General features: G+C 42.0%; 1 protein-coding gene across 3 annotated transcripts in view; it reads right to left on the bottom strand.

The window, feature by feature from the left end:
- Window positions 1-25,656, bottom strand: part of LOC124555686 (UNC93-like protein) — a 402,758-nt gene that overhangs the window by 97,650 nt on the left and 279,452 nt on the right. For all 3 annotated transcript variants that reach the window (XM_047129688.1, XM_047129690.1, XM_047129689.1), the window contains one exon: window positions 18,384-18,670. In XM_047129688.1, coding sequence (XP_046985644.1) covers window positions 18,384-18,670 — 287 coding nt within the window. The remainder of the gene's footprint in view (window positions 1-18,383; window positions 18,671-25,656) is intronic.

The raw sequence follows: 25,656 nt of genomic DNA, 5'->3' as shown, positions 1-25,656 counted from the left end.
AAAATGAGCATTATTTATTAAATAAATGTCATGTGATCCAGATGTGTGCGCGCTGCTTTCATCTGCTAGATGGTTTTTCTTAGAAATTTTACGTTGGTGACATGTTTGCCATGTTGGCTTGAAGAGCTAGTGTGCTTAAAAAATAATCACTTAACATGTTGAAAGTGTTTCTTCAAACAGAGTCTACACTACTCAATGAAACTTGTAACGCCGGAAATGCATATCCTCCTATTTCCATCTATTGTACTATAGATTTTTCCTTATTTTGTTACCCGAAGATATGACATTTCTGTGTCTTTATATATTGTAATTGTTTCACTATTTGTATATATATATATATATATATATATATATATATATATATATATATGCATTTATGTCGATGTATAATTGGTTTGTTTTGTGAATATTATTTGTATTTTTATGCTGGGTCTGGCCCAGGGAAAACTATGTTATCGAACGATTACATCGATAGGTCGTGTGGCGAACCAAAGTGTTTAGGATCTTTGGTAGTGTTAACTCTGCCGCGTGGAGAGCGGGCAGGGAGAGTCTGACTGGGGTAGGGCGGTGGAGCAGGTGCGTTGTGTGACGCTCCCGCGAGTTGCCGCGCTTTCGGGGTTTGGCAGCATGCAATTGCGCTCGAATTGCTATGATAGTTTCTGACACGGTGTCGGGGACGGGAAGCATTAGCTGGCGCACATCAAGAGCCCGTTTCGCCTGGTGACCGTGTCGAGAAGAAGGCGGGCCAACATCCAGCTTCTGCAACAGCGACGGCCGACAATGAGTGACTGTCGTCACCTGCTCGACTGGCGACTGCAAAACCTTCAATCAACCAACATGGAAGACTAGAAGCACGTGAAGTTTTAGAACTGTATGGCAGACCTCAGCTTTTAAAATTGCTGCATCACAAAATTACAGCAACTTAGCATGAACCTTTGATGCTCATTGTCCCAATTGCATTACCAAGCAGGGTCCCTTCCTTTTCCGAAATGAACCCGAGTGTCGTTGAAATTCAAACGCCAGCATTAAAGTAATATTATTCCATTTCACTGCTTTAATTTCAAAGTTCAGTTAAAGTATTCATAGCTGGCTACAATATTTAGATTATACAAGCACAAATTATGAGTGCGAGTTTTGTTACCATATTTTAGCTTACCTGTGACTACAGCTCAGCTTGGTACGTACTAAATTTTACTATTGTTAATTGTTCAGAATCATTAAATTCAAGTTCAAAGTTAAATATCTTATTACTAAATTGCGTAGATTCAAGTAGCTTTTGAAATGATTGTTGAGGTAGCCCAAGACTAACCTTATTTTATTGAATTTCGTAGTGCTTCAGAAACAAAGCTCACTATTAATTTCAGTCACTAAATTAACTCTCAATTTTCCGGTTTTATTAATTCTTTTGCTAAATTAGGTCAGAATGTAGCGAAATTTATTACTTCTGACAAACATTCAGTTTTCACACAACACGTGTCAACCTTCAGTTGCCACGCTTCTAATGCTAATTATATGTGCATTAATCTTTCATTTTCAGTTATTATAATAATTGTCCATAGGACTGGCGACCGAAATTTTCCCCAAATCTCAAATATCTAATTAACGCCAGTTAATTGTTAACGTAACGACCGCACATGTACTTTCTTTATTAACTTTACCCTTTTTCAAAATTGATTTCCACCAGTTTCATTTGCATTTTTCCTTCCATTGAGATGTAACCTTTTCCTCCCTCTTTACCGACAGATTAACTTCGGTGACGATTGCTTTTCCCAAATTTCCATTAGGTACACGCGGTTCAATTTTTCACTGACATTAAGGTCGATATGTGAGGGGGAGGTTACAAGCGAAGTTCATACTGAAGTTCGTTAGTTAGTTTCATGTTCCAGGGATCATTTGCACGGTAAATCGTAATGATATGGAAGGAGACATTTTACACTCACATCACAAATTAATTTGCAAATATTGCTACATGCTGAACATTTACATGCTTTTCTATGTACTTACGTAAGTTAGCATTTCTTTCCCACTACATTTTAAACATTATAATAATAAAAATTCGGCTACGGAGTAGGAGTAGTTGTCAAGGATAAACTGCAGGATGGCTTACGATAGCGCCCGGCAGGGGTCCGCGTGTCGCGCGGTGCGGTTGCCGGTTGTTGCCGCTGGGTCTGCAGTTCTCCGACACCAGTACGTCGCGCGTACCTCCTACACTGTGCGACTGGGTGTACCGGTGTTTTCTTTTGCTTTTTTGTCAAGTTTAATCGCTTCAAATATTGTTGCTGGACGTCATTATTGCAACTGCGCCGAATCCGAGGCTTTTCCTGCCCGTATATCGTTGGGCCCGGTCCTGAGAGAAACACAGTACGCGTCTCTTCTATACTATTGCGACCGAGTGTTCGGGTATTTTGTTTTGAGTTTCCTATTGAGTTTCCATTCGGTATAGTATACACTAAGGATCAACGGGTATTTCTGGTGCTGAACTATGCAAAAGCAGAATGGTATCTGGAATGTCGGTTTGAATTCATATGAAAATTTCCCGTTGTACATGTTTCCAATGATTTGATGATATGCAGATGAGTGAAGAAATTTCAGACTGAATTTGTGTTACACAGCGAGGACCTAGAGAACTTAGTGTTTCAACCGAAAATAAATTAGACGAGATAGGGGAGGCCTTGGAAAGAAGTCCGAGAAAATCTCTGCGCCGTTTGGCACTTCAGACTAGTGTGTCAAGAGCATCTGCACACAGAGCAGAGACTGAAACCATACAAAATAACGGTAGCGCATCAACTGAGGAACTCAGATACTGTCGCTCGATGTCGTTATAGCAACTGGCTGTTACAGTCTGTACATGATGATGAAGTTGATCTTGAGATGCATTTTGTTCTGGTGAAGCATGGCTGCATTTGTCAGGGTACTTAAAGTCTCAGAACAATCGACATTAGAGCTCCGAATACCCTCACGAATTACAACAACAACCTCTGCATTATGTGAAAACATGATTGCTGTGCAATTAGTGCAAGACTAATTATTGGGCCAATCTTTTTCCACCAAACAATATGTTCTGGCAGGTGTGTGAACAAACTGCATCGTTTTTCTACACCTAACGAAAATATGTACGGTTATTTCACGCAGGACAGTGAAAGACCACACATCGCCAATGCATCTATGACAGCAATACAAGGTGTTTTTGATGATAGGATACTTGACTGGTCTCCTAGTTCTCCAGATCTTAATACGTGGGATATTTACGTTTGGGGAATGTTAAAAGACAAGGTGTATGCAACCAATCGCCATACGCTCGAAGAGGTGGAAGGCAGGGTTCGGCTAGTCAGTTCCCACATTTCGGCAGCCGAAATTCGCCGAATCTTTCTACATTCTACATTTATATTCCGCAATCCACCCAACGGTTAGTGGCAGAGGGCACTTTACGTGCCACTGTCATTACCTCCCTTTCCTGCTCCAGTCGCGTATGGTTCGCGGGAAGACCGACTGCCGGAAAGCCTCCGTGCGCACTCGAATATCTCTAATTTTACATTCGTGATCTCCACGGGAGGTATAAGTAGGGGGAGACAATATATTCGATACCTCATCCAGAAACGCACCCTCTCGAAACCTGGACAGCAAGCTACACCGCGATGCAGAGCGCCTCTCTTGCAGAGTCTGCCACTTGAGTTTGCTAAACATCTCCGTAACGCTATCACTCTTACCAAATAACCCTGTGACGAAACGCGCCGCTCTTCTTTGGATCTTCTCTATCTCCGCTGTCAACCCGACCTGGTACGGACCCCACACTGATGAGCATTACTCAAGTATAGGTCGAACGATTGTTTGGTAAGCCACTTCCTTTGTTGATGGACTACATTTTCTAAGGACTCTCCCAATGAACCTCAACCTGGCACCTGCCTTACCAACAATTAATTTTATATGATTATTCCACTTCAAATCGTTCTCTACGCATACTCCCAGATATTTTACGGAAGTAACTGCTACCAGTGTTTGTTCCGCTATCATATAATCATACAATGAAGGATCCTTCTTTCTTTGTATTCGCAATACATTACATTTGTCTATGTTAAGGGTCAGATACCATTCCCTGCACCAAGTGCCTATCCGCTGCATATCTTCCTGCATTTCGCTGCGGTTTTCTAATGCTGCGACTTCTCTGTATACTACAGCATCATCCACGAAAAGCCGCATGGAACTTCCGACACTATCTACTAGGTCATTTATATAGATTGTGAAAAGCAATGTTGCCATAACACTCCCCTGTGGCACGCCAGAGGTTACTTGAACGTCTGCAGACGTCTCTCCATTGAGAAAAACATTCTGTGTTCTGTTTGCTAAAAACTCTTCAATCCAACCACACAGCTGGTCTGATATTCCGTAGGCTCTTACTTTATCGGGCGACGGTGCGGAACTGTATCGAACGCCTTCCGCAAGTCAAGGAAAATGGGATCTACCTGAAAGCCTGTATCTAATATTTTCTGGGTCTCATGAACAAATAGAGCGAGTTGGGTCTCACACGATCGCTGTTTCCGGAATCCATGTTGATTCCTACAGAGTAGATTCTGGGTTTCCAGATATGACATGATACGCGAGCAAAAAACATTTTCTAAAATTCTACAACAGATCCATGTCAGAGATATAGACCTATAGTTTTGCGCATCTGCTCGATGACCCTTTGTGAAAACTGGAACTACCTGTGCTCTTTTCCAATCATTTGGAACCTTCCGTTCCTCTAGAGACTTGCGGTACACGGCTGTTAGAAGGGGGGGCAAGTTCTTTCGGGTACTCTGTGTAGCATCGAATTGGTATCCCGTCAGGCCCAGTGGACTTTCCTCTGTGGAATGATTTCAGTTGCTTCTCTATTTTTCGGACAGTTATTTCGATGTCAGCGATTTTTTCGTTCGTGTGAGGATTTAGAGAAGGAACTGCAGTGTGGCGTTCCTCTGTGAAACAGCTTTGGAAAAACGTGTTTAGTATTTCAACTTTACGCGTGTCATCATCTGTTTCAATGCCATTATCATCCCAGAATGTCTGGATATACTGTTTCGATCCACTTGCTGATTTAACGTAAGACCAGAACTTCCTAGGATTTTCTGTCAAGTCGGTGCATAGAATTTTACTTTCGAATTCACTGGTGGGATACTATTCTAGAATCCGTCACCTTCTCAAAAGTTTTGAAATATGTTAGTAGTGTAACAGGTCAGTTGTTATTGATGTCTCTCCTATAACCTTTCTTATAGAGGGACTTAACAATGGCATGGTTAAAGTTCTCTGAAAAACTGCCCTGGGTTAGTAATACGTTACATATTTCAGTGAATTCACTGAATACATGATTCCTAATGTATTGAAGAGATGTCGGGCTGCTCTTACCACAGAGAGACATCATTTTGAGCACCTACTGTAAATAAAGGTAAGCTTAAGTTTATCAGATGGCAGCTGAGGGGAGGTGTGCGCGCAGCCGATTACCGGCAGTTTAGTGTCCGAGAGTCGGGCGCGGCGGTGGCCCGCGGATGCGGTGGCGATGGCCGGTAACCGCGCCGCGCGACTCGCGGGCCTCTCCCGGGCGTCTTTAGTGAGACACCCTGTATTTCAGTTTGTTTTCTAATTTTACTTCGCTGCCAGACATTTTATATCGCTGGGTAAGTGAACAAAAAATTTTTGATGCAGCATTTGGCACCCCTTAAGCCTAGGACGCCTAAGGGGTGGGGGGGGGGGGGGGGGAGGGGTTCGTTGAACGCACAATTTTTTTATGTCCCCTGCTTGTGCCCAAGTAACTTTCATACTACATATTCCCTTTGAGTTATTGTTTGTTGGCTATTTTACGAGACGTTAGTGTCAATATATTTTACAGAAAATTCCTGCTTTGAAAGAAAAAATAAAAAAAACTTGTTATGGGTCCTGTGGTGTCACCGCCAGACACCACACTTGCTACGTGGTAGCCTTTAAATCGGCCGCGGTCCGTTAGTATACGTCGGACCCGCGTGTCGCCACTGTCAGTGATTGCAGACCGAGCGCCGCCACACGGCAGGTCTAGAGAGCCGTCCTAGCACTCGCCCCAGTTGTATAGCCGACTTTGCTAGCGATACTACACTGACAAATACGCTCTCATTTGCCGAGACGATAGTTAGCATAGCCTTCAGCTACGTCATTTGCTACGACCTAACCTCGCGCCTGCCTGCGTGAGCTTAAAAGCGTGCATTTCGGCCTCCTCTAGCAACACGGTGTTGGCTCTTCTGCCAACACTTCAGGTCCAACCACCCCCCCCTCCCCCCTTAGGCTTCCATGCTATAGAAAATTTTCCTTAGTAGGATTTCGTATTTCTCATCTCTACAACAATGCAAGTTAGTTTCTTGTTAGTTGGTATTCTTGATATTCACAACAATCGGTTTACTTTCAGAGGAAGTGATTGTTGATGTCAGTCAGCTGTTATTTATCTTGTAAACTCGCAGTGAGTTAGTGCAGTTCCCAACACGTAGGCCTCCACTAACTTTGGTGTCCTACACAGCAAAAACGAAACCAAGTAAAAACTTACTGATGTTGTCAACAATGCACCAAGATAAAGGCACTGTTGGAGGAGAGAAGAATAAAATGGAGATAAATTCTTATTATAATTCCACTAAAGGTGGAGCCGGCCGAAGTGGCCGTGCGGTTAAAGGCGCTGCAGTCTGGAACCGCAAGACCGCTACGGTCGCAGGTTCGAATCCTGCCTCGGGCATGGATGTTTGTGATGTCCTTAGGTTAGTTAGGTTTAACTAGTTCTAAGTTCTAGGGGACTAATGACCTCAGCAGTTGAGTCCCATAGTGCTCAGAGCCATTTGAACCACTAAAGGTGGACTTGATACCATTGATCAAATGGCGCGTATGTACACCTGCAAGAGGGGAACAAATAGATGGCCTCTATCTGTATTTTACTCTCTCATCGGCATTTGTGCTATCTATGCAACTACCATATTCATCCAGCAACATCCAAGATGGAATAAAAAGAAACACATCAAATGGAAACTTTATCTTCTGCAAGCTGGAATGGAACTAGTGAAATTGCAGGGAGAAGAAAGAAGTGCCAATGCAAGAGGGTTATCTAACCAAATTTTTCAATCAATGGAGACTATTCTACAAAAGAAACTCAAAGAAGTGACAACAGACGCACGTCAGCCTCCTGCAGGGAAAGGTCGGTGCCGTATTTGTGTAAGAAAAGCTAAAACAAAGAAGCAGAAGTACAACCATCTAAGTAAACCAAAACAGTATTGTGGACAGTGTCATAAACATGTGTGTAACGCACATATAGAAAAAATTGTGAAGTGTGTCTCTTGCCTTGAAGTTGAGGACTCAGAGTAGTCTATTGTACATGAACGCATCTGTATTTTGTATTGTAATATGTCAATTTTTTATTCACTCAATCCAATATTTATAACAACAAACAACATTTATAAACCGATGCCTTAGTTAAAATACATAAACCATTCTGAAAGTTGTAATTTTTCGTCAGTAAACGTATTTAATACCTGTGGGCTTGTCGAACCCCCCCCCCCCCCCCCTTAGGCATCCAAGTTAGAAAAAAAAGGCTTAGGCGTCCTAGGGTTAATATAAAGTAATGAATGTCATTTTTTCTGCTGTTATTGCAATTACGTAAATCGTTGTTCCTTTTCAACTTCATTGGATTATTTATAAAGAACTTCATGAGGACGTAAATGTATTGTGAAGCAGTAGTCAAAACGCCCAGCTCTCTAAACAGATGTCTATAAGGTGATCGTGGGTGAGTGAACGCCACATACACTCCTGGAAATTGAAATAAGAACACCGTGAATTCATTGTCCCAGGAAGGGGAAACTTTATTGACACATTCCTGGGGTCAGATACATCACATGATCACACTGACAGAACCACAGGCACATAGACACAGGCAACAGAGCATGCACAATGTCGGCACTAGTACAGTGTATATCCACCTTTCGCAGCAATGCAGGCTGCTATTCTCCCATGGAGACGATCGTAGAGATGCTGGATGTAGTCCTGTGGAACGGCTTGCCATGCCATTTCCACCTGGCGCCTCAGTTGGACCAGCGTTCGTGCTGGACGTGCAGACCGCGTGAGACGACGCTTCATCCAGTCCCAAACATGCTCAATGGGGGACAGATCCGGAGATCTTGCTGGCCAGGGTAGTTGACTTACACCTTCTAGAGCACGTTGGGTGGCACGGGATACATGCGGACGTGCATTGTCCTGTTGGAACAGCAAGGTCCCTTGCCGGTCTAGGAATGGTAGAACGATGGGTTCGATGACGGTTTGGATGTACCGTGCACTATTCAGTGTCCCCTCGACGATCACCAGTGGTGTACGGCCAGTGTAGGAGATCGCTCCCCACACCATGATGCCGGGTGTTGGCCCTGTGTGCCTCGGTCGTATGCAGTCCTGATTGTGGCGCTCACCTGCACGGCGCCAAACACGCATACGACCATCATTGGCACCAAGGCAGAAGCGACTCTCATCGCTGAAGACGACACGTCTCCATTCGTCCCTCCATTCACGCCTGTCGCGACACCACTGGAGGCGGGCTGCACGATGTTGGGGCGTGAGCGGAAGACGGCCTAACGGTGTGCGGGACCGTAGCCCAGCTTCATGGAGACGGTTGCGAATGGTCCTCGCCGATACCCCAGGAGCAACAGTGTCCCTAATTTGCTGGCAAGTGGCGGTGCGGTCCCCTACGGCACTGCGTAGGATCCTACGGTCTTGGCATGCATCCGTGCGTCGCTGCGGTCCGGTCCCAGGTCGACGGGCACGTGCACCTTCCGCCGACCACTGGCGACAACATCGATGTTCTGTGGAGACCTCACGCCCCACGTATTGAGCAATTCGGCGGTACGTCCACCCGGCCTCCCGCATGCCCACTATATGCCCTCGCTCAAAGTCCGTCAACTGCACATACGGTTCACGTCCACGCTGTCGCGGCATGCTACCAGTGTTAAAGACTGCGATGGAGCTCCGTATGCCACGGCAAACTGGCTGACACTGAAGGCGGCGGTGCACAAATGCTGCGCAGCTAGCGCCATTCGACGGCCAACACCGCGGTTCCTGGTGTGTCCGCTGTGCTGTGCGTGTGATCATTGCTTGTACAGCCCTCTCGCAGTGTCCGGAGCCAGTATGGTGGGTCTGACACACCGGTGTCAATGTGTTCTTTTTTCCATTTCCAGGAGTGTATTATTCTTACAGTACGTTTCTCCGAAATGAAGTCGTTCTTAAAGATGAGTTACCCGGGAACATTACTATTTAAGACGGTAAGTGAAAATATGCACAATATCTCTACGCACTGATTTGTCTCTCTCACCAGGATTTACAACGATTTGAACTGCACATCAAGCTGAACTAAGTTTGTTTAGGAGTCCCAGAATATGTTTTTTCCATGTTATATTCTCACCAACGTGGACACCTATAATTCTTGAAATTTATGTTTTTTATTATTTCCTCAAAATATGTTACGCTTATGATTGGCGCAGTACGCTTACTTGTACAGAACTGAATATTTTCAAATAGTATATCACAATACTAATGTCAACTGCAAAAAGGAACAAATTCTAATTACAGGAGGTATATACAGCCACTTCGGTTGCACTTCTTTTGTGCAGCCGAAGTGGCTGTATATAGGGTGTATCATAATTAAAACGCATGCAGTTGAAAGTACACGATACTAGAAGCAAAAAAGTCTCAGTAAACATAGGGTCGAAAATGCATACCTTAAGAGCTACGAGCAATTTTTCATCTTCGATACTGTGAACCAAATCTCGTCTACTATAAGCTCTTTGCTTTCCGTATTTTGGAAGTAGTAGTAGTAGTATGGACCAAAACAAAAATAAAGTCCAGTAAACATTGCTCTAAAATGGATTCCTTAAAATTAATGAGCAATTGTTTATTAGATGAGTTGTGTTTCCAAGTAGCGAAGAGGAGCACGTGCTCATAGCTCTTAAGGTTTGCATTTTAGAGCACATGATTACTGAACTTTTTTTCCTTGTTTTGATCCACATTACCATTTCGCAAAATATGGAAAGCAAAGAGCTTTCAGTAGAAGAGATTTGCTTCACAGTGTCGAAGATGAAAAATTGCTCGTAGCTCTTAAGGTATGCATTTTCGACCCTATGTTTACTGAGACTTTTTTGCTTCTAGTATCGTCTACATTCAACTGTATGCACTTACGCCATTAATTATGATACACCGTGTATACATACGTCCTGTAATTAAATAGCGTACGTGTGCTAGATCACAGCCAATGAAATCTTAAAAAAACTTCAGGGACTAATTCTGATTGATGGGTGTTAGGCGTAAGATCGTTAACATATGTGAAGAACAATGGCGGATCTACGATGGAGCCTTGGAGAAAAACGTACGTTATTTATGACGGAAGAGTCTTCCCTGATCACATTGGCTGAATTACTAAGTACAGCTTTCTTCATTCCTTTGGTTAGATATGACATTATCCATTGGTTGGCCATACAATCAGTTCCATAAAACCTCAGATTAAGTAGGAGAGTATCGTCATTCACACAGTCTAATGCCTCCGTCAGATCAAAGAAAACAGCAACCGGTGCTACTGTGTTCTTTACTACTTGTAAAATTTGGTGAGTAAATGGCATTCTCAGTAGAGCAACTCTTCTGAAATCTAAACTGTGATCTAGTGAGGATATTATTGGTTCTCAGGTGGGATACTATTCTAGAATGCATCACGTTCTCAAAAATTTTGAAATATGTCAGTAGTGTAACAGGTCAGTTGTTACTGATGTCTCTCCTATAACCTTTCTTATAGAGGGACTTAACAATGGCATGTTTAAACTTCTCTGGAAAAATGTCCTGTGTCAGTAATACATTACATATTTCAGAATAGATAGGGCATATTATATGAGAACATATTTTTAGTCCTCTGTTGGAAACACCATCAAATACACGTGAACTCTAATTTTTTGAGAGAATATACAGTTTTGTTAATTTCAGAGAGAAGTTGATGACACATTCATACGACTAAATTTTATTAGAGTTGCTATCTCAACAAATAGATGTTACTTTTCATTTGAACTGTTTGACTCTATATTATCTGCTACGATTAAGAAATGATCATTAAACACATATGCTTCCTGTGACTTATTTATAGCACTTTCATTTAATTCGACAGACGTGTTATCCCGTTCTGTGGCCTATTGTCCTATCGCTCGTTTCACTACATATCATGTAGCCGTAAGTGTGTTGTCGCAATTACTGATTTCTGACAATTTGCAGCTTCCTTCATTGTTTTGATAACTTTTCTTAGTAATTTTGAGTAGTTTTTGCAGTATGCTGTTACTGCAGGATCTCTACTTGATCTTGCCAACAGATACGTTTCCCTCTTCATTTCAGCTGATACTTCAATTCCTCTAGAGATCTATGGAAGTTTACACGGCTCGTTACTGTCCTTTCGGACTAGCTTACGCCGAAAGTTATTTTCAAATAATGGTAATGGAATACATTAAATTTTAAGTCAGCGTTTGGTTCATTATAAATTTCATCCCAGGTCATCTCTTGTAAAATATTCTTAAAACATTTGTTTTGCTGTCATTAATTATTCTGATTTCCACTGAAGAGTATCAATATCATAAAGCATTATCTTTTTTACCCTTACTAACTATACATTATTATTAGAGAGAGAGCATTTATTACCAAGTATGCAGTTATTTTCCTGTGTTGAGCTTCATAACAGGTAACATCTGTTAAGGAGCTACTCTCTTTGTCCGCATAAGGTACCACCACAGATTGCTGCTTGCTGCTGTCTGACATATCACAGCAGGAATTCCCAATTTCTCATAAACAGTAAAAAAGAAGTGAACTATTTTTCAGCAGTAACTCACAATTTTTCTTTAGGAAAGCAGTTCGCGTCCGTGTTTACTTGCACAATACATACACTTCGAAGTTTTTGCCTGAAGCACGTCTTCTCAACTAGCATGGAGGTGTATTTTTCGCAAAAAGTCTCGAAAACGTAGAAAACAAACGATGTCAGATAAAACTGTGTGCCGGACCGAGACTCTAACTCGGCACCCTTGTCTATCGCAGGTAAATGCTCTGCCAATTAAACTTTCCCAAGTACGACTACGACCCCTCATTACAGCTTTACATCCATCAGTACCTCATCTCCTACCTTCCAAACTTCACAGCTGTTCTCCTGCGAAACTTGCAGAGTGATAATTCATTCTGGAATCATTCCCTAGGCTCTGGCTAAGCCATATCTCGGCAATACGTTTCCTTCCAGGACTGTTAGTCCTGTAAGCTTCACAGGGGAGCTTTGTGAAATCGGAAAGTTAGGAGATTAGGTACTGACGGAAATAAAGCTGTGTGTCGTGAGTAGTGATTGGGTAGCTCAGTTTGTAGAGCACTTGGTCGCAAAAGGTGAAGGTCAAAAATTTGATCGTGAGCATGGCACACAGTTTTAATTTGCCAGAAAGTTTCATATACGGTGCACTCTCCGTTGCATAGGGAAGATTCTTTCAAGAAAGCTACTGATTATGGTGTAATACCGCTGAAACATGTATGTGTGAAAAAGAAAATTACCGGCCGGAGTGGCCGAGCGGTTCTAGGCGCTACAGTCCGGAACCGCGCGACCGCTACGGTCGCAGGTTCGAATCCTGCCTCGGGCATGGATGTGTGTGATGTCCTTAGATTAGTTAGGTTTTTTAGTTCTAAGTCCTAGGGGACTGATGACCTTAGCGGTCAAGTCCCATAGTGCTCAGAACCATTTGTACCAAAGAAAACTAAATAGTATTTTGCTCAAGACAGAGCCTTCAAAATACGTACACAAATATTTTCCCGTAATGTATTGATTATATTACTGTACTCACATTTACAAGATGTATCTCTACGTATGCCTAAAAATGTGTCGAAGCTGGTCATACAGCCTGTCCACAAACCTCCCTCAACTCTACTTGTATCCAGGTCCACAGAGCATCAGTGGTGTTTGCTAGAGGAACGTGACCAACAAACTGTTGGCCATCATATTTGGTGGGCAACATGTCACGCAATGGTATCCTACTATATTCGAGAAAGGCTTGCACGTTCCACGCCACATATTGGGAGGTACTGTCGTACTGTTATGGGGTATCTGGAGTAAGGTCTCTTCGAAATCCTCTGACGTACCTGATGCTATTCAGATTGCTATTAACATATCGCATGTTGAAAGCAGCAGTATTCCAAACCATTTGGCGATTTTTCAGCTATGATGTTCATCAATGTAGCCTTCAAGAATACGTTCATCGCGGTGGTATTGAAAAACTGGCTGACTCTGAGCACTATGGGACTTAACATCTGTGGTCATCAGTCCCCTAGAACTTAGAACTACTTAAACCTAACTAACCTAAGGACAACACACACATCCATGCCCGAGGCAGGATTCGAACCTGCGACCGTAGCAGTCGCGCGGTTCCGGACTGAGCGCCTTAACCGCGAGACCACCGCGGCCGGCTATTGAAAAACTGCGTGGTCGTCACTGTAGGACAGGTCGAGTGGCGCTCTAGCGAAAACACTAACTTCTACAACTACGTCTACGCTACAGCAGCCACCTTGAGGTGTGTGGTGGAAGTTTTTGCTATCTCTTCCCCATTTTCTGTGCCATTCACGAATGATTCGAGGGAAGTATGATTATCAGAAACCCTTAGAATGAGTTATAGATTCTCTGTTTCCTCCCGTCATGCTCATTTTGCGAGCTAGTGTGTGGGAGGAAGTATAAGAGACAGTCAAATGAAAACGAGCCGACGGAACAAAGTAAACTGTTTATTATTTCACGCCGCGTGGGATTAGCCGAGCGGTCTAAGGCGCTGCAGTCATAGACTGATGACCTTAGCAGTTAAGATTTTACACATATTTGTATTATTTCAAAAGGACTGGCAACACCTGATAGTACATTTATCCCACTTTAAGACAAGACAGTCGGTGCCTTCATAGAAAGATGTTTGTGGCTGCCTAAGGAAACATGATCGTACCCATGCGAGCACCTTTTCGTCTGAAGCAAATCGACGAACAAGAATGTCTTTGTTCAGGGTTGCAAAATAAGGAAATCGCATTGGCAGAGATCTGGACTGTACGGAGCAGGTGTAAGGGCTTCCCAGCGAAACTTTTTAGTGTAGTCTAAACAACCGTAGTGACATGTGGGCCCACCCAAATCTGCCTGTCAAGCTAAGAACCATCTCAATAGTAAGGTACCATTCAATTAACTGTAACAAAAGTTTGTGGCGTTAAGAGTTGTTTGATACCATTGATTAAAAGTGCATGTGTTGCTTTCAATTACGTGTGAGGCCATCGAAAATCACTGTTAGTAGCCTCTACAGAGGTTACGAGGCGACTTGGGTAACAAAGCACTTCAGTTTGCTGCGTTCGATTGGGCAGGATTCACATTCTATGCTCATACGAGGTTTATCATATTGTATCTGTGTAACGGTTAATGATAAGGAATAATGCATATCTGGTCACTTACATGTACATTGGTGGGAACTGTACGTCTAAGATACGTGAAAACATGTATTTGACAGATGTAAATTTTTTTTGTATTGCTTTGTGTAAAGTTCAACTTGTATGATGGTACATTGTATGGGAGTACATTGTAGTTTTGCCTTTGTTAACACCATAAAATCTTTTGTACGCCATGGTTCGCAAATGAACGTGATTGTCAGAAACTAGTCACGACAAAGAAATGATTACTATTGCAATTGTGAAGGATACTGAAGGAAAACCAACATTTCAAATCTCATTTTTATAATAATTTTCATTAACATTAGAATAACGGTAATCATACGAAGTACTTCTTACATCTTCGGCTCCTGCCAAAAGTGAGTCCCGAAGTGAAGTGATTCGTGTTGACTGATTTCATCTGATGCAGGAGTATGTTACAGATAATCGAGTCGGGTACTATGGCTCACACGGTTCAGTTCGCGTTACAAGCCTCACTATAAAAATAAGAGTTGCGATCGGTATACAATAGCACTAAACTATCGCGATTCTGCGTACAAGGCAGAGAAAATAAGAGTAAATGTGTAACTTAGTTTGCCGCCCGGAGTGGCCGAGCGGTTCTAGGCGCTACAGTCGCAGGTTCGAATCCTGCCTCGGACATGGATGTGTGTGATGTCCTTAGTTAGGTTTCAGTAGTTCTAAGTTCTAGGGGACTGATGACCTCAGAAGTTAAGTGCCATGGTGCTCAGAGCCATTTTTTTGTAACTTAGTTTGTGAATGTAATTTCTCCAATATGCTGAACCTACCGGAATTATAAGTGTTGCTAGAATGAACTGTAATACGTGTGACTCGGTACGCGTGCCTTTTTGTGAAACAGGTTGTCTGCGGTTCGATGCTTTGTCTGCAACATGATTCGCGTGAATAAATAAAATGTATCTGGCTTCTCAAAACTGGAACTTGACAGATTATTTCGTAATGTTGAGGGCCTTAATTATAACCCAAGCGTCTTGCAGCCTCACTTTACGAACAACGGATTCGCGACCTGAGTGCAGTATCTGCGCTGGGACATAGGCACTTTTAGAAGACATCAGGTTGGTGAATCATTACAGAATCTCTGCATTCTACCTTGATGCGATAGAACACACATAGGCCCCTCCCATGTTCTGTATTTCCAGTAGGAATGGAAACAGTTACATCTTATGTATGTTAATACAGAGGGGGGAAAGATTTAGTCAATATGGAGCGGGCATATTACACTGGATACTGGCCACATTCGGCTGTTAGTTTAATTTCGGCCACTCTGACTGTCTTCCACCTCTTTCTTTCATTCATATTAACGCCGTGAGTACACTACTGGCCATTAAAATTGCTACACCACGAAGAAAGGCAGATGATCAACAGTTATTCATCGGACAAATATATTATACTAGAACTGACATGTGATTACATTTTCACGCAATTTGGGTGCTTAGATCCTGAAAATCAGTACCCAGAATAACCACCTCTGGCCGTAATAAGGGCCTTGATATGCCTGGGCATTGAGTCAAACAGAGCTTGGATGGCGTGTACAGGTACAGCTGCCCATGCAGTTTCAACGCGACTCCACAGATCATCAAGAGTAGTGACTGGCGTATCGTGACGAGTCAGTTGATCGGCCACCATTGACCAGACGTTTTCAATTGGTGAGAGTCGAACTTTTCTGTATCCAGAAAGGCCCGTACAGGACCTGCAACATGCGGTCGTGCATTCTCCTGCTGAAATGTATGGATTCGCAGGGATCGAATGAAGGGTAGAGCCACGGGTCGTAACGCATCTGAAATGTACGCACCACTGTTCAAAGTGCCGTCAGTGCGAACAAGAGGTGACCGAGACGTGTAACCAATGGCACCCCATACCATCACGCCGGTTGATACGCCAGTATGGCGATGATGAATACACGCTTCCAATGTGCGTTCACCGCGATATCACCAAACACGGATGCGACCATCATGATGCTGTAAACAGAACCTGGATTCATCCGAAAAAATGACGTTTTGCCATTCGTGCACCCAGGTTCGTCGTTGAGTACACCATCGCAGCCGCTCCTGTCTGTGATGCAGCTTCGTGGGTAACCGCAGCCATGGTCTCAGAGCTGATAGTCCATGCTGCTGCAAACGTAGTCGAACTGTTCCTGCAGATGGTTGTTGTCTTGCAAACGTCCCCATCTGTTGACTCAGGGATCGAGACGTGGCTGCACGATTCGTTACAGCCTCGCGGATAAGATGCCTGTCATCTCGACTGCTAGTGATACGAGGCCATTGTAATCCAGCACGGCGTTCCGTATTACCCTCCTGAACCCACCGATTCCATATTCTGCTAACAGTCATTGGATCTCGACCAACGCGAGCAGCAATGTCGCAATACGATAAACCGCAATCGCGATAGAATACAATCCCACCTATATCAAAGTCGGAAACGTGATGGTACGCATTTCTCCTCCTTACACGAGGCATCACCACAACGTTTCACCAGGCAACGCCGGTCAACTGCTGTTTGTGTATGAGAAATCGGTTGGAAACTTTCCTCATGTCAGCACGTTGTAGATGTCGACGCCGGCGCCAACCTGGTGTGAATACTCTGTAAAACTAATCATTTGCATATCACAGCATCTTGTACATCTACATCTACATGATTACTCTGCAATTCATATTTAAGTGCTTGGCAGAGGGTTCATCGAACCACAATCATACTATGTCTCTACCATTCCACACCCGAACAGGGCGCGGGAAAAACGAACACGGAAACCTTTCTGTTCGAGCTCTGATTTCTCTTATTTTATTTTGATGATCATTCCTACCTATGTAGGCTGGGCTCAACAAAATATTTTCGCATTCGGAAGAGAAAGTTGGTGACTGAAATTTCGTAAATAGATCTCGCCGCGACGAAAAACGTCTATGCTTTAATGACTTCCATCCCAACTCGCGTATCATATCTGCCACACTCTCTCACCTATTACGTGATAATACAAAACGAGCTGCCCTTTTTTGCACCCTTTCGATGTCCTCCGTCAATCCCACCTGGTAAGGATCCCACACCGCGCAGCAATATTGTAACGGAGGACGAACGAGTGTAGTGTAAGCTGTCTCTTTAGTAGACTTGTTGCATCTTCAAAGTGTCCTGCCAATGAAACGCAACCTTTGGCTCGCCTTCGCCACAATATTATCTATGTGGTCTTTCCAACTGAAGTTGTTCGTAATTTTAACACCCAGGTACTTAGTTGAGTTGACAGCCTTGAGAATCGTACTATTTATCGAGTAATCGAATTCCAACGGATTTCTTTTGGAACTCATGTGGATCACCTCACACTTTTCGTTATTTAGCGTCAACTGCCACCTGCCACACCATACAGCAATCTTTTCTAAATCGCTTTGCAACTGATACTGGTCTTCGGATGACCTTACTAGACGGTAAATTACAGCATCATCTTCGAACAACCTTAGAGAGCTGCTCAGATTGTCACCCAGTTCATTTTTATAGATCAGGAACAGCAGAGGTCCCAGGACGCTTCCCTGGGAACACCTGATATCACTTCAGTTTTACTCGATGATTTGCCGTCTATTACTATGAACTGCGACCTTCCTGACAGAAAATCACGAATCCAGTCGCAGTCTTCTTGCTGTCGGCTATATTTCGCGTCTGTAGCACGTCGTCTTCGTGGTGTAGCAATTTTAATGGCCAGTAGTGTATTTTCTGAAGTCACTACTAGCATAACTTAAGAGAGAGAAATAAGCTTGAATAACTGTCTTGTCTCGAAGACTTCGGTTTGAAATAGGTATCAATGCTATTGTTTTAATTAACAGCTCTACAAGTGAATAGTTGCATTTTAAGTTTACAGCCTCGCCAATTGTTTAAGAGCTCTAGGTTGTGCTTGTAATGGTATTTATAATTACCCAGAGACGAAATGAGATTTCCCCATACCATGGAGAAGAGAAATATCATGAAAAAGGAGCCGATAATGCGGTCGCGAGCAGTCTTGAGGTTGGCGCCGCTGGCGCGGCTGTAGACGTCTGCGATGACGCACAGGTAGGTGCACTTGGCGCTCCACAGCGGCGCGGCCGCCAGGCCCATCAGCAGAGCGGTGGGAACCAGCGTGTAGGTGCGGGGGTACAGCTGGGCGCCCATGTACGGCAGGTAGCACAGGATGCACACCGCCATTGTCCACTTGCAGCCGATGCGTCTGCAAAGCCAACACACTCCTACAGCTGTACACACTGACAGGCCGTATACACAAGGAGGGGGGCTGCAAAATGGCTCTGAGCACTATGGGACTTAACATCTATGGTCATCAGTCCCTTAGACCTTAGAACTACTTAAACCTAACTAACCTAAGGACATCACACAACACCCAGTCATCACGAGGCAGAGAAAATCCCTGATCCCGCCGGGAATCGAACCCGGGTGCGGGAAGCGAGAACGCTACCGCACGACCACGAGCTGTGGACTGGGGGGGGGGGGGGGGGGCTGCACTCACAAGGGGAGGCCACGACGTCTGGAACGCGAATTTACTTCAAACTTCGTCTACTCGTAGTACTCCATTAGGACGACAAAATGTGCAAGCAGTAGCTCGTACTTCTCAAGCGTTATTGAGAAAATCGCAAGATAATTACGGTTATCAAATATATGCCTGTGCGTGGCCGTTTTTACCAGGAAGCGGCGGCAGCCGAGTGGGTAGCGTTCAAGCCCCGTAATCGCTGGATCGAGTCCCCTTCGATAGTTTTTTTTTTATTTTTAACACACTCATTTTCTTTCCTATTTATATTACAGTTGATATAATGGGAAAAATACGTGTAATCGGATGAACTTTTATTAAATTTACAATGTTATTTGGCAGTCTACAAATTTTTATTATCACAGAAAATATAATATTCATAACTATCGACAGTAAACGACCAAACGCATAAAGTAATACTGAAAATGTATGCTTGTCCGTGATTTGAGAAATCCCTTATACCTGGAAGGAGCCCGAAACTACTTGTTACCTCCAAGTTTTAGCCGGCACAGACGGCTTTCGAAAGATGTACAATTTATCGTCCCTTTCGGCATTACGAGTACAATGGCAGGATGGTATTTTTTGTAAAAACATGGAAAACAAAGTTAAACGGCACCAGCTTCATTGAATAAATGCTGTTTCCGGATACGCAAGGTCTTTTGAGGTTTTCCGTTAACATTTTAACAAACCTCGTTAACATTTTCAGAAACCTCTCTTTCAGCCAATAATCTGGAAGCAAACCATGCATAACGTAGCATTTCCTCAAATAACGGCGCTGATAATTGATTATGCAGCATCGAGTGTATTTTAATAGCGTCTTCACGAGAAGCAATTTCTCGTTCTTTTTCGATTAAACACGAACAATTTTGAAGACACGGACAAGCATATATTTTCAGTATCACTTTATACGTTTGGTAGTTTACTAGTCGATAGTTATGAATATTATATTATTTCAGTTGATAAAAATTTGTAGACCGTCAATTAATTTGTAAATTTAATAAAATTTCATCCGATTACATGTATTTGTCTCATTATATCAATAGAAATATAAATAGTAAAGAAAATGACTGTGTTGGGAATAAAAAAACTAACGAACGGGACTCGATCCAGCGATCCAGCGCTTACGGGGCTTACGGGGCTTGAACGCTACCCACTTTTTTTTAATCTCATTTTGTTCGTTTTAGTTCGTTGCATCTGCTGGGGGCGGACGTCGCAAGACACCCGTTTTAGTTTATCGTTTATCCATTAACTCAGGTTTTTTTTTTTACAAGGAGCTGCTAACCCTCTGACCGAACACGCTGAGCTACCGTGCCGACATCCCACTCGGCTGCCACCGCTTCATGGTAAAAACGGCCACGCACAGGTATATATTTGACGACCGAAATTTTCTTTCGATTTTCTCAATAACGCTTGAGAGGTACGCGCTACTGCTTACACATTTTGTTGTCCTAATGGAGTACTACGAGTGTATAAAGTTTGAAGTAAATCCGCGTTCCAAACGTCGTTGCCTCCCCTTGTCAGATTACAAATATCTATGGGTTGAGTATTCACATGCGAAGTAAGCAGAGCTTGAAAACTAGAGCTCTACACTATCATAAGTAAGCGTAGACTACGGTAGTTTTCCCAGTGGCATTGGTTAGTTAAGATCTAACCGCGTTATCGTATTCTACGGACTATAAAACGCACTTTTGTCTTTGAAAAATTGTCACCAAAATTTACGTGCGTCTCATACTCGAAGATAATCTAAAACTATCCAGTGTTTGATTAAATATTCCCACCAGTCTTAAAACTGGCCATATATTAGATGCTTATCTCTATCTGGCAACAATGGATTCAACATCAGTGCACCGATGCGGTGAACATGAGTTGTGGGGATTCTCAAGCTTGCTAACACTGTCTCCCTCCTGCCCCGTCATTACAAAACCCAGAACACTGTCTAGCCTACGATACCTCATTGTCGTCTACAGTACCAGTAGCCTTGAATGAAACTGATCTATGTTATCGGTAACAGTACAATATTTTTGTTAGTAGCTAATTTAGTAATGGAAAAAATAAAAAGTATTTATCTGATTTGATCCGTTATAAATTGTTCTGATAGCCTGCGACTGTGAAAACAATAGGTTTGTTTATAAATAACTCATCTGCTACCAGTCACGATTTTCTTTATTTTATTTTTCGCATGACACGTTTCGGGAAATGATTCAAATGCGTTTTTTGTGTTTGTTATGTCATTCCTATGTGATACTGTCGATGTTTGGGATTCTTCTTCATCTCGTTGACTTTAAGTTTCCTTGTGGTCGATTTGTGCGGAGTCTCACACACACTAAACATCACACCCAACTTCTGTACACTTTTAAACATCGAAAACATTTTATATAAACAAAACAGTTACACAGCATTATACGATGCGGGCTATAAATTGAAAGTAATACCATATCTGGAAGAATATGGAAACAGAGCAACTGAATGGCATTCTGCTGCAGTCATGGACTGTGCGGCTGGTCCCAGCGGGGGTTAGAGTTTTCCCTCGGGCATGGGTGTGTGTGTTTGTCCTTAGGATGATTTAGGTTAAGTAGTGTGTAAGCTTAGGGACTGATGACCTTAGCAGTTAAGTCTCATAAGATTTCACACACATTTGAACATTTTGAATGGCATTCTGGTCTTCCGCCAACAGAAAAACCCATCCGCGATTGGTGACCTAGTAAAGAAGAACTGAAAAAAAAATAAGGAAGATTAAATGTGCAAACAGAGGAATGAATGCAAAGTGACCAAAACTAGAAGATGTATTGAAATAAATTCAAGGACACCGTCAAAATATCATTGGAATTAATACAAAAATGATTCAAATACACGCTCGTAAGCTAGCGCTACAGTGGAACTTAACAGACTTTAAGGGTAGAGTTGGTTGGTGCTACAGATTTATGAAGTGTCATGGAGTTAGCGTGCGAACCAAAACCAAAATATCTCAGAAAATGTCACAATAGTATGAAGTGAAAATATTATCTTTCCGTCGATTTATTACTCAACATCGAAAGAAAACCAGTGTGGAAATAAGCCACATAGAGAACATGGACGAAACCCCTCTGACATTCGATGTGCCAAGTAACAGAACTGTTGCCTTGAAAGGTGCTAAAACTGTAACTATAAAAAAATTGGACGTGAAAAAATTCACTACAGTGTTGTCCTTTCATGCTGTGCTTACGGTACTAAACTCAAACCAATAATCATTTTCAAGCCCAAAACAATGCCAAAACGTTCTGACATACCGGCATGTGATGTTCACGTACATCATAAGGGTTAGATGGACGAGGCTGGTATGAAAATATGGATTAATAGAATGTGGGCGGTAAGGAAATATGCTGTATTGCAGAATGATTCTCTCCTTGTGCTCGATCAGTTTAGCAGTCATTTGAAAAATTCCGTGAAAGAGAAACTGTGACAGGGAATTGCAGAGCCTGCTGTTATTTAGGGAGGATTTACTTCAGAACTGCAACCTCTTGATGTATCGATAAATAAACGATTTATAGTGTATATGACGGAGGATTGCAACAAATGGATGACAGATGAATCATAACATGAATTCATGCCGAAGAGAGCTTTAAATCGACCCACAATCAAGCAAGTGTGTCAGTGGATAAAACAGTCGTGGTCTAGAGTGGGAAAAGACATTATTGTTAAACCTTTCAAGAAGTACGGTATAATTAACGCTCTCAATGGCAGCTAATGTCATCTTACATATGGAGAGGACAGCGATGACGACGATGAGGAGGAGGAGGGGGGGAAGAAGAGGAAGAAGAAGAAGAAAGTTCAGATGATGATTTTAAAGGTCAGTTCGGTTTCATAAATTAATAATTTTTTTTAGTCTGTCTCTGCTACCTACTGATAAAAAACAGTAAAAATGTTATTTAAAAAAAAAATACTTGGAAATTACGACGCTACGTCCTATAAGACACTACGGACTATAAGACGCACCTTATCGTCCGTAAAATACGGTATCTGTAGGTTAAGTCTGTTGCACACCTATTGATCGCTACCTCATCTCGATCACTTTGTTCATGTACGCGATCTTACTAGATTCCCTTGAAACCAGAATCGGTAAACCTTCCAAAAACTGGGTGGGGGTATGTACAGGGCCACGTAATTTACTGAAGATTGTTGTTCTGCGTGGTTATCATCCAGTCTGTTAATCAATAATAAACTGTATTTATAGCAAAATTTAAACTGAAGAAGTTTAATTCAGGTTTCATTTGAAAATTGCTGATGTGTAACGAGAGACAGAGAGATGAAGTATTAAAAGTAAAAAACAATACGGATTTATCACATAGCGCTAAAAAAGACAGTTTCCTGAAAAAAAGTAAAATTAAAAAGAGCAAAACAAACATCGCATCAATACTTTGTCGAGATTGTATAAAACATTTTTCTGTTATAGATAAACAAGTTTCACACTTATCAATAATAACCGAAAACTCTTGCCTTGGATCATGATGATGAACTTTCCGTTCAGTGAAAAAAAACAACGATAATTGTTTAGATTTTTATGTATTTGTGCATGTGAACTGTACATGCATCCAAAATACTTGCTGTGGTTACATAACAGCACTGAAGTTACGCGGTCATCTAAGTTTTATTACTTATAAAATACAATTTACGTCTGTTAAGGATATAAAATACTCAACGATGTGCGGTTCGCCGTTAATCCCACCACTTATTATGTCACTTATGTACTGTACAAAAACCACCGAGTCCTAGTTTTGGTAGAGCCCAATTCTGGCAGTAAGACATTTGGCACGTTCGGCAGGTGACGCGAGTCCTGGTACAGGCAAGCGTAACTCGCCAGGAGGTAGCGAGTGGAGCTGTCTGCTAGATAGCAGACTGCAATTGGCGGAAAGACAATCCCCGAAGTAATCCGGCTAACAGAAAGGTAGCAGGTAGCCTGGAGAGTTACTGCAAATGGGTTTTACCCCAGCGCGTGGCCGTTGCTGGCTGCCCGTGGTGTGAGCGTTCCGGCAGGGAAACAATATGTACAATCTAAAGCAAGAAAGTTACAAAATACAAAATGATTCCAAATGAAAGATAAAAATGAGATGAAAAAGTGCGTCTAAACGCCCATTCGACAGACAGAATAGCACTTAAGATATTGAAGTCGTAAGATTTGAAAATACCTATTGATGTAAGAAATTAACTTATAAACGCCTGAAGAGATTTTAAAGAATGAAGTGTCCATAGATATTGCTAGAACAGAACTACTGAAATACATTTCAGAATTTTTGTTAATGTAATACGTTTTAAATCGCAAGTCGACATGTTAACTGCGAGAACAAAAACATTTCTGAACGCAAAACAATTCAAATCACTAAATTTAGTGATAATCTGATTCATATCGTCATATGTCTAAGATTAAAATACGATTTCTCGCACCTAAAATAAAAAAAGACAGTCAAGAAAGTAATAAGATGTAGCTCCACTACAGGCAATATTACAACACAAAATACAGAAAAAGTTAGAGATAAAAAGGAGACAACATGAAAAGGTGACTGTCTTGAATTCGAGATACAAATTACTGAAGCAGCACAGAAAAGTTTAGTATTCGCCAAGAATAAAACGAAAACGTTGTGGAATCCGGAATGTGAAGAAACATCAGGATAAAGAGCTCTTAAATGGAGAAGAACACTAGGAACAATTCACACAACGAAGGAAACAAAGATAAAAAATAATCGAGAAAAATAAAAAGCCTTTCTATAATTTCAGCTTATGAAACTACAAGAACATTTGCCAAAACTAATAACAGAAACTTCTGTCCGACTTTTAAACATATACTTGAAGGGTACCAACCAGCAAGTACTTGTTTTGAAGATGAAAATAACAAGATAGGATTAAATTAATACAGGAAATTGTGAAATAGTAGCAATAATTTTTTACAGGCTCACAATCTGGAGAAATATTTCCCACCAAAAGAGCTAGACATTCATGGAGTCATCAAAGCACTCAAAAACACCAAAGCAGGTGGTAAGCTATTTGAAATGAAAATCCGGTGTTAGACAAGGAGACAGTTTATCACTCTTTACTGTTTAACTACATTGCAGAAAAAACTGTCAGGATCTGAAATTTGGAGCTAAAACCAATAATTCTGGGGAGGAAAGCAACTGGAATGAAAAGCTGCTTGCTTTTCCAGATGATTTTCCACTGCTTTCAAAATATCTGACAATTGCAGTTATTCAAATAAATCATCTGGCAAGATAGCAAATGGAACAGGTATCAAATTTACAGCTGAAAAAACAAAATTCACGACAAATATAAAAAATGCTCCAAAATTAATAGAAACACAAATAGGTAAAATAGAGCAAGCAAATTTAAATGTCTTGGAGAAACTATACAACAGAATAAAGTACAAAAATTTGCGACAGACGTAAGGGTTCACAAAATGGAAGAGCATAGGTTTGACAATGAATACTTAGAACAAGAAATGCATAGCTAGAAAAAACAAAACTAAAACACCATACCGCAGTGGTACAACCAGAGTGTTTATAGGGATGTGAGTGCCTCATTATCAACTATAAGTTGAACTGACTGTAAATATCTGAAAGGCAGATTGTTAAAAAAATAGTGGATATGACACAAACTACAGCTGGTTGGAAATAGAGTTGTAATGATGAGATCTACAAAAATGTAGAGAA

Source organism: Schistocerca americana, chromosome X (assembly GCF_021461395.2).
Source record: "Schistocerca americana isolate TAMUIC-IGC-003095 chromosome X, iqSchAmer2.1, whole genome shotgun sequence".
In the NCBI taxonomy this organism is placed as follows: Eukaryota; Metazoa; Arthropoda; class Insecta; order Orthoptera; family Acrididae; genus Schistocerca; species Schistocerca americana.
Note: the sequence above shows the minus strand (reverse complement) of the source record. Positions and strands in the feature narration are given on the sequence as shown.